The sequence below is a fragment of the Nannospalax galili genome, unplaced genomic scaffold (genome assembly GCF_000622305.1).
Source record: "Nannospalax galili isolate Female #2095 unplaced genomic scaffold, S.galili_v1.0 scaffold207, whole genome shotgun sequence".
Lineage (NCBI taxonomy): Eukaryota > Metazoa > Chordata > Mammalia > Rodentia > Spalacidae > Nannospalax > Nannospalax galili.
Window position 1 is genome coordinate 7,607,576 of NW_008358517.1, and position 10,162 is coordinate 7,617,737.

The 10,162-nt window shown below is 40.8% G+C and overlaps 1 protein-coding gene across 1 annotated transcript in view; it reads left to right on the top strand.

Moving 5' to 3' along the window:
- Window positions 1–10,162, top strand: part of Dnah5 (dynein axonemal heavy chain 5) — a 410,943-nt gene that overhangs the window by 200,759 nt on the left and 200,022 nt on the right. Inside the window, exons 34-37 of the mRNA XM_029557990.1 lie at window positions 514–738; window positions 2,576–2,748; window positions 8,975–9,153; window positions 9,884–10,071. Coding sequence (XP_029413850.1) covers window positions 514–738; window positions 2,576–2,748; window positions 8,975–9,153; window positions 9,884–10,071 — 765 coding nt within the window. The remainder of the gene's footprint in view (window positions 1–513; window positions 739–2,575; window positions 2,749–8,974; window positions 9,154–9,883; window positions 10,072–10,162) is intronic.

Here is a 10,162-nt window from a genome sequence, read left to right on the forward strand (position 1 = left end):
GTTTTTCTTCTACCAAATCTTCTTAAATAATAATGTACATAAATCAGAAAAGCATACTGAGAAAACACTTTGTTAAGAAAATGGAAAAATATTCTTCAGTATTAAAATACAGGAAACAATGTTTTCTTAGTCACTGTGACCAATAAAGATTTTGTGAATATCTACTGTGCACAAACACTGTGCTAGTTTTAGTAAAGTCAATTTAAGACATACTCTTTATCTGCAAGTGACTTGAAGATCTATTTAGAGAGAACTGTGAAATAAGTATGCATGGCTTAAGATCCTAAGAAAGACGTTGTGATATGTCATAGGCTTTCCATACTCACCCATTAGGTATGATAGGAAGAGAGTTTCCATTGGCTTTCAAACAAGGAAGCATATTAATGTAATTTTTGTGCTGTACATCTGCAGAATAATTACAGTGACTCATTATGCTGTAATTTCTATTTAACTGTAGATATACTATACACATACTTGTAAAACCTTATCCTTTTTTTGAAAAAATTCCACAAGGTTGGATTATTAGGAATTCAAATGATATGGACTCGGGATTCAGAAGAAGCCCTTAGAAATGCCAAGTTTGATAAGAAAATCATGCAGAAAACCAACCAGTATTTCCTGGAGTTACTGAACATGCTGATTGACATGACCACGAAGGATCTGAGCTCCGTGGAACGAGTTAAATATGAGACCCTGATTACTATGCATGTGCACCAAAGGGACATCTTTGATGACCTGGTAAATGCTTCATAAACGTATCATATACAAAGGAAGAAAACACTAGGCACTGTCCATGTTCACCCACCAGAATTGATTAGATTGAATTCATGCAAGGTCAAATTCGGGGCGGGCGAGATGGTTCAGCAGTTAGGAGCACTGGATGCTCTTGTAGAAGACCAGGGTTCGATTCCCAGTACCCACATGGTAGCTAACAACCATCCATAACTCCAGTTCCAGGGGAGTTGGATGCTCTCTTCTGACCTCTGCAGGCATTGCATGGCATGGGTGCACTTACATGCAGGCAATACACTCATACACACAAAATAAAAGTAATAATAAAAAAAGGTCAATTTCAGGGATGGTTATACTGATGATCAGAACTTGTTCGTCAGACTTTCTTCTCAGCCAGAAGTGGAGATTTCAGTCTTACTCTGATTATTTTGAGGCACTTGGATATTAGTTCACAGTTCTTTATGTGATGATTTTAAATGCTAATATATCACCCAGCATCCTGCAAAGCTTCCATCCATGCTGTGCACATTGTGGATGTTGACTGAAAACCACTGGCTTCATCCTCAGACATTGTAATTAGCATTGGTAGTAGAGCTGTTTAAGGCTTCTTTGGGGGTGTTGACAAACCACACCCTTAACAAGTTTTGCTGTACTTACTTTCTGTTGACTGCCAAGTGGCCATTCTTTGTGGAACTTATGACATTCAGATGTCAGACAGAGCTTGCCTTTTAAAAGATAACAGGATGGAAAAGAAGTGTCTGTTATTTATAGGAAATGAGATTTGTCCTTTTCTATAGAATACATTAGATAAGAGGCAAGGAGCTCTTCCTTTCAGAATAATTTTCTGGATTGTGTCTCAACCCCATTATGTAAAGATTATGAAAGATTAGTCCTGATGTAGTGGAAATAAAAGGCAGCATTTTCAAGCTATTTTGTGCTAATCTCTCCTAATAGTTAAGCACACTCTTTTGCTCTCAGAGAAATAAAGGGCAGAGGGTAATTTTAGATTTCTTATTTGTGGGAGAGAAATGATTAAAGTGGCTTAAAATTTTAGTTAAAAAATGTAGGTAAAAGCATTGCTGGGCACTAACCTACTATGTAGATGTTAGAATTTTGGCCTGTTGCAATTCATAGGAAAAAAAAGATTAGTTAAAAAAATCCACAAAATTATGTCTTATTCTTTTTTATTAATTTGATTTGATTTTTGATGTTTATTTTTATTGAGTGTGCATTTCATAGAATAAATCTTAATCAAATTTATTCCCCTTGCCCCATCTGCACCCCCCATTTCCCACCCTTCCCCACTGGATTTCATGCATTTTGTCATATATGTTAAGTCCTATCCAGTCAAGCATTTGTTCTCAGATGTACCCCAGAACACGTTCATCCACTGGAGTCTAGTCAACCTATGTAGAGTCTCTCCCTTAAAGAAAATTGCTCTATTAGCCCACAGCAATCATTTTTCCCCTAATGAAATTGTTTAGCACTGTCTTTGTATGCCATAACATGTTTTTCATGATTGTATCTCATGATTAGTATATATGGCATTGGGTGTTTAAGGATGGAATTTAAGAAATAAATCTCATTATTGATCTATGATATCACTTAAGTGAGAGGGTCATAGCTAGAGTTGTCTTGATTTTTCTCAGTCCTACAGAGTCTCAGGTTTCTGTTTTGTTGATCAATGACTAATGATTGGGTTAGATGATGGTAGAGTTGATGTCTCTGACCAATTTGGGTAGCATTTGGATTTTATTTCTTCTGCTCTGTGATCTGCATAAATGCCAGTGTGTCTATTTGGTAAATGACTCTCAACTCTAACATGTATTTTTTTGAATTCCAGTGCCACATGCATATCAAGAGCCCTACGGACTTTGAGTGGCTGAAACAGTGCAGATTTTATTTTAACGAAGATTCTGACAAGATGAATATCCATATCACAGATGTGGCTTTCACATACCAGAATGAATTTTTAGGCTGCACTGACAGGCTTGTCATAACGCCACTCACAGACAGGTGACAGAAAGATTCTGTGACTCCACAGCCCTCTTCTCCTCCCGCCCCCAATTTTTATTCTCTAGGGTGGCTCAGGGATTTTTGCTGAAGGGCTCTTTTATACCACAGCCTTTGAAAGTCAGTATTTCTAGCTTTGCACATGTGGTCTCACATGGGGTTTAGGTCTGTGGTTGAAACAGACCTAGCTTTGTTTGCCTTCAGTCTTACAGAGGCAGAGTATAAATGCCTCTGTGAACATGGGATGGACAACAAAGGAGTTAATTAATGTGTGTCACTAGGTGTGAGTCACAATGGGCCTTGAAGTGTATGTTATTAACTTCCGTACCTGCTGTTCTCCCAGAGAAACAATTAAGGTGTTTTTATTAAAGCAGGTAAAAACTGGGTAACAACACAAATATAAGAGGGAAGACGGATGGGGGCCCTGACAGGAACAGAGGAGTGGTCAGTTTTGCCCTTTGCCAGTCACTTGATTGGACTAAGAAGCACTTAGATTATTCATGAAGAAAACCCTTGGGTTTGACTTTGAGGGCTTTTTACACAGAGAACTCATGGAGGGTGATGGCACTATCCCAGGTACTGGGATCTCAGAATGAATCAAAAGGGAAAAAAAGGAGGAAACTAAGTGAGCCCCAGTATTGTTCTGTTTCCTGGCCAGCTGAGATGGGGGTCAGCAGCTGCCATGCCTCCTCAGCCATGAAACTTTGAGAAAATGAATTTGGTTACAGGGACAAGAAAAGTAACAAATACACCAGTTTTGTTAGTTGGAGCCTATAGCTGCATCCTCTGTGGACTCAAATCCCATCTGTAAGATGAGCTAGTGGACCATCTTCAAGGGCCCTTCCAGGGCTGGAATTGCATACTTTGCTCAGTCTGATGTGAACTTTGTGATGTCAGCGCTGTATTTTGTTTTCTGTGCCCAGGACTACCCCAAATATTTATTTTGACCATTTGGCCAGATGGAATTCTTGCATATTAGGCACATATCTGGAACTATGTCACATTGTATCCCATTACAACATGTAATAATGATTGGTCAATTAAAGGTAATACTAGTTTAAAAGTTTGGAAGAATTTTTCTTGGAATACTTGGCAGTTATGTCACCCTTCTTTCAAAGCTCCTTCTCATCCTCTCTTTCCTCTGAAAGGCTTGTTTGATGTTTTACTGAGAAGAAAGATGCTCATGTCTCCAACTCCTGTTCACATCTACCAGCCAGAACCCTTGCCCTCCTGCTTGTTCTTTCCTATGTCTTGGGTGGATTGTGCACGGCCATCCAGAACCCACACCTGCACTGACCCAGGATTTCCTCTCTCAGTGTATCATCAGTGTCCACTTCCTGTGAGGTCATTCTCAGCAATATATAACATGATGCAATTGCTTCTGTACAGAAAACTCTCCTGTGACCCCCCCCATTTCTTTTGCTGTTTCTGTGTTCTCCAGTAACCCCCTCAAAAATGCAAATTCATTCTACCTTGCTTGTCTTGAACTTATCCATCAGCCTCTGCTAATTTTATTCTTCCGCTGTAACAAGTCATTATAAGATCAGAAGCTTAAACCACAACATATTTGTTATGTTTACTCATCTGCAAATCAGAATTTTGATAGGGCTCCAATCTGGACTCAGCAGGCCTAAGGACACTAGGGGGTGATAGTCCCTCCTTTTCAGGCTGTTGATAGAATTCCTTAGGCCTTTAGAACCCAGATCCCCACTTTCTTACTGACTGTGAGCAGAGGGCCATCCTGGCTGCTGTGTTCCTTGACTTGTGATCCCGTCCTTCACTTTCACAGCCACAGATGGTGCGGTGTTAGAGCCATGTCATCCACACACCTCACTTTCTTCCCTCTTCTGTCTCTGGCATCCTTTCTGCCTCCTGCTTCCCCATATTTGCTGGAGCTATTGGGTAACCTAAGATAGCCTGCGCAGCCCCAGGTCCTTACCTTGATAATGGCTGCAAAGGCCATTTAGTTATGTAAGATGATATGCTTTCAGGATCCAGTGGGGAGAATGTGGGCATCTTTGGGGGACAGTTGTTCTGTCACCTGTCACCAACCACTCTGCTAAAGCATCTCATAAAGTCATTCACACCTTCAGGTTTCCAAATCCAACGTCATTTCTGGCTTATCTTCCTTGACTATTTGGCAGTGTTGACACTGTTGAATCTTCTCTCCTCTTGGATATAGCCCCTTCACGTGGCTCCCAGATGCCACTCTCAGCTCCTGGTCCTCTTTCTAGTCTGGTTGCCCCTTGGTTCCTCTGCTCAGGCTCCTCACATGCCCATGATCTTTAAACCTGGAACGCACTAGGGTCCTTTTCTTCAGCTGTCCCTCATCGTTATCTCACATGACTTGGAATACCATCTAGATGTTGACACCAGACTTTGCACCCAGCCACAGCTTCTTTCCTGAGCTCCAGATATCTGCCTGCTGACCTGATGAGCTCACTTGTGTGCTTCCAGACTCTTTAACCACATCATGTCTGATTATCATCTCCAAACCCACTCTCTTACTGTCTTCGTTTTAGTAATTGTCATTTTTATTGCAGTGGGAGCATCCATCTCCTAACCCTGAATTCTGAGTCTATCTTCTAGTTCCCAAGCAAGAAATCCATGTTGTACCCTTGAAGTCTGTCCTCCTTCCCCCATTATCCAGTCTACCAGCAATAGCTGGAATGTGGCAGTGCTCTTACCCCCTTTTTGTAACCCTTTGTGACCCACTGTAACCTCCAACATAGATTACTGTCATAGTCTCTTTGCTGCTCTCCCTGAGTCTGTTCTCAGTTTAGATAATGACCACAGTCATATCCCATCACTACTCTGACCATGCACTCTGGTTGCATCTCATGCAAAGTAAAAGCTGCCATCACATTAGCTTAGGATGCCAGGCACGAGCTGGCCCCTGCCACCTAGGCCTTTCCTTTCTCATTGGGTTCTACTCACCTGCTCTTTGGCTCTTTCTTAAAACAGACCCATCACAGGCCTGCCTCAGGGTCTTTGTATTTGATATACTCTCTGTTCAGCAGACAATTGCCTTACTTCAGTTTTCCACTCAGTTGTTACCTCAAAGGGGTCTTGTGACTTTAGACAGCACAGGGATTTCTCGTCTCCACAATAATCTTACCCAGTTTTATTTTCTTATTTAATTATTATTTAAAAAATCTGTTTTCTTCCTTTAGCATGTAAGCTCCTTGAAGCATGAGCTTTGCATGACGCGTTCATGAGAATATCTGTCACATAACAATTGCCAAATGGAGGTTTCCTGAAGGAATAGGCACTAATTTCCAAGTTTGCTTTTTTTATGGCAAAGAAAAGAAGCAGAACAGCAGAACAGAAAGTAAAAGTGTGAGAAGGAAGTTTTTCTAATTTTCAAAATTATTAGTAGTTCAGCTTCCTTCTACAAATACTGTATATTTATTTGTTAAAATTCTAATTTTCACATACAAGTCTCCACAGATGTAAAGAGTTTTGCAGGACAGTAGCAAACGGCTGGAGTTGGTGCAGATGTTTTTGTTACTTTGAGAGATTGGATATGTCTTGGCTCTTGCAGTGAAAGGGCTTGGCTTGTGCTCTGCTCTAGACTAAATGTCAGCTCTTCTGAGATCCCGAGCAAAGTAATCCATTCACTGTGAGCCTCCTTCCTCATCTGTAAAATGGGGACAGACAGGTTGATTCCTTGCAAGTTGTTCTGGTGTTTTAATGAGGTATGAGGCATCCGTTGTGTTGACTCTTGTTATTATAGACTCTGCTTTGAAAGGGATGAGAAAACACAAGGGACAGGGGGTGGGAGGAATAAGACTTTCAGTTAAAAGGCAAGGCAGAAGTGAGGGCAAGTGTCCCCCTGATTTCATACCTAGTTTTCAGGAACTTATTTCTAATAGAGACCTATGGGACCCCAATAATTGAACACTATGATCAGTGTTCAGTTCCACCATTATGCTGGGTAAATTGTCTCTTTTCCTCTGAGATCTTTCTCAGGTTCAAAGGAACTCTTTATATTCAGCCGAAAGAAACTCCAAACTGCTCTGGTGTACAAACTGTTTTCTTTGGCAACACCAGGTTGTGCTGGGAATCGAGTAATTTATCAGCATTTTTTAGGGTAAAGATTTTCCTTTCTAGGCATTCTTTCATTTTCTCACCAAATCTTTTGTGTGTTAACCTCATATAGTAAGACGTGGAAGGAATTGCAGGCCCAGAGAATGCTCACAGAGTCAACATGTGCTTATTCAGCAGTGTGTGATTTAAAACCAAGGACACAGGGAGCTGGAGAAATGGCTCAGTGGATAAGAGCACTTAGAGCTTTTGCAGAGGACTCGGGTTGTGTTCCCAGAGCTCCTATGGTGGTTCACAATCGTCTGTAGCTACAGTTTCAGGGGATCCATTGCCCTCTTCTGGCCTCTGCACGATCTTGCACACTCATGGTGGACAACACTCACATAAGCACATACACATAAATAAACAAACAAAATTAAAACCAAGGACACAGAACTCTCAGTGCTTGGATTCACAAGGGAATGAGTCTGTCTAAATGATTCCTAATCTGTTTCATAGAATGTATTTATTTCTCCCTTTCTTTCTCCTACTGTGAGTCAAACCTAGATCCCTGGGCATGCTAGACAAGCACTTTACCACTTACTTGCATCCCCAAATTTGGATATATTTTTTGAGATAGGATCTCATTATGTGGTCCAGGCTGATCTTGAAAAACACTTTTCCACGTCTACCTTCTAGGCGCTGTGAATCTAGGCCTGTGCCACCAGGCCCAGCCCATTTATTTTTTCAAAAACAAATTTTGTTACGTATTGAGGCTTACAGCACAATGTAATAACAGGGGTAGAAAGTGATTAACACAGTTAAGCATGTTGATATTTGTAGCAGCTCACAAAATTACTTATTTTGGAGTCACCCTAAAATATACTTATTTTAACTATGATCCCTAGTACTGTACAGTTTTATCTAAAGCCCTCTACTTATACAATAGAGCTCTAGACTCCCTGACCTTACAAGATTGATCTGTTGCGTCCTTGGCCCTGTGTTTTCTCTTTTCCCACCTCCATTTCTGCCTCCTGCAATCCTTGCTCTGTTCTCTGTCTATTCAGCTCCTCTTCCATCCCAGGTTCTGTTTGTCAGTGAAGTCATGCAGCACTTGTCTTTTGGTGTCTGGTTTATTTCACTAAGCAAAATTTCCCCAGGTCCACCCCTGTGTGGCAAATGGCAGGGTGTTCTCCTTTTTGAAGGCTGAAAAAGATTCCATTGTGTAAATGTACCTTATTTTGAAAAGTCCATTCTTCCACAGAAAGACAGTTGGGTAATGTCTTGGCTACTGTACATAATTCTGTATTGAATATGACAGGGAGATGTCTGCACAAAGAAGTGATTTCATCTCTTTTGGGTATGTGCCCAGAAAGGAGGTTGCTGGGGCATATGGTAGTGCTATTTTAATTTATCCTGGGTAGCTTCACTGTGTTTTGAACAACGTGGTACATTCTCACCAACTGTGTTCAAAGGGGTAACTCCTTATCAATGTTTGTTCTTATAGTTTTAGTAATAGTCATTCTATTAGAATGAGACCTGATATTATACAGGGATTTTAATTTGCATTTACCTCATGATCAATGAAGCTGACTGTATTGTTCTTTTGATGTTGGTAGACTTCTAGGGATAGTTTCCCTGTAAGCACTGGCAGTTTCATGTACTAGTTTTTCAAATGTATACATTCTTAATAATTTTTGTAAATCTCGTTATCACAAAGCCTGAAAATGGCAATACATATGTTTGTTTGATCTTTTAAATTTTTACTTTATGTGTATGAGTGTTTTGCCTGCATGTATGTAAGTGTACTCATGTCCTACAATACCTACAGAGGCCAGAAGAGGGTGTCTGATTCCTTTGGAAATGGAGTTACAGATGGCTGTTAACCACCCCATGTGGGTGCTGGGAACTGAATCTGGGTTCTCTGGAAGAGCAGCTAGTGCTCTTAACTGCTGTGCCATCTCTCCCGCTATTGTTTAATCTAAGAGTTCTCAGACTTACTTGGCTAGAGACTACCTCCTCCTTTTTCTAGCACATCCTAATATACAGAGAACAAGTTTGTTTTAGGATGCAGTTCTGGAAATTATCTGTATAGAGAATGTCCCTGTTTTTATCTTTTAGTCATATGGGTTCATCTCTCAGTGATGTCCTGTGTGCCTTTGGGATGCTCTGGGATGGTTCTAACGGCAAGTTCACCCTGCAGGTGCTACATCACATTGGCTCAAGCTCTGGGGATGAGCATGGGAGGGGCCCCCGCTGGTCCTGCAGGAACAGGCAAGACAGAAACCACCAAAGATATGGGACGGTGTCTTGGGAAATATGTTGTAGTCTTCAACTGCTCAGACCAGATGGATTTCCGAGGACTTGGGCGGATATTCAAAGGTAGATACGTCTTTCCTTTGATGAGAAACTTCAGTTAAGATGGGATATCCTATTAAGATTTATTTTTCAGGATTGGTGATCCGGCTCAGTGATAGAGCATATACTTGACTTGTGTGAGACTCTGGGTTCAATTCCCAGCACAGCAACAATAACAAATTTGTTTTTCAGTAATTGGCTATACTTTAGTGTCACTTTTCAACTTCATAAGTTTTATCAGACAGTATTTAAAAATATATTTATTATTTTTATTTTATGTGTATGAGTGAATTGCCTGCATGTATGTAAGTGCGCCTGTGCCATGCAATGCCCTTGGAGGCCAGAAGATGGCATCAGATTCTCCTGGAACTGGAGTTAGGATGGTTGCTAGCCACCATATATGTTCTGGGAATCAAACCTGGGTCCTCTGCAAGAGCAGCCTGTGCTCTTAACCATTGAGCCACTTCTCCAGCCACTTACAGACAGTCTTAAGCCTTGCCAGTTTTAGGTGGATTAAATACTAGTGCCGTTTGCCCTGTGTAATGAGCTCTTATAACAGGTTGGATGGATGTTTGCAGACCAGTTGTCAAACTTTTAGTTGCTTCGGGCCGCTTGATGCGCTGTTCATTTGTTGGACTTCGTCTTTGAATAAACCAGTCTCTGGTTCATTTTGGCAGCTGCATAATATCCTCTTCCTTGGTTTTTAGAGATTGTTGTATACTAATTGGATTTTCTGTTTAATTTCCTTTCTAAGGGCTGGCACAGTCTGGATCCTGGGGTTGTTTTGATGAATTTAACCGTATCGATCTCCCTGTTCTCTCGGTTGCTGCCCAGCAAATTTCCATTATTCTCACGTGTAAAAAAGAGCGTAAAAAATCTTTTATTTTTACTGATGGAGATAATGTGACTATGAATCCTGAATTTGGACTTTTTCTAACCATGGTAAGGAATTATTAGAAGAGTTATTGAAGTTCAACCTTGTAATTGATGTACCTCTCCACGGTCCTGTCATCTGTGTTTCATGAATGGAAAT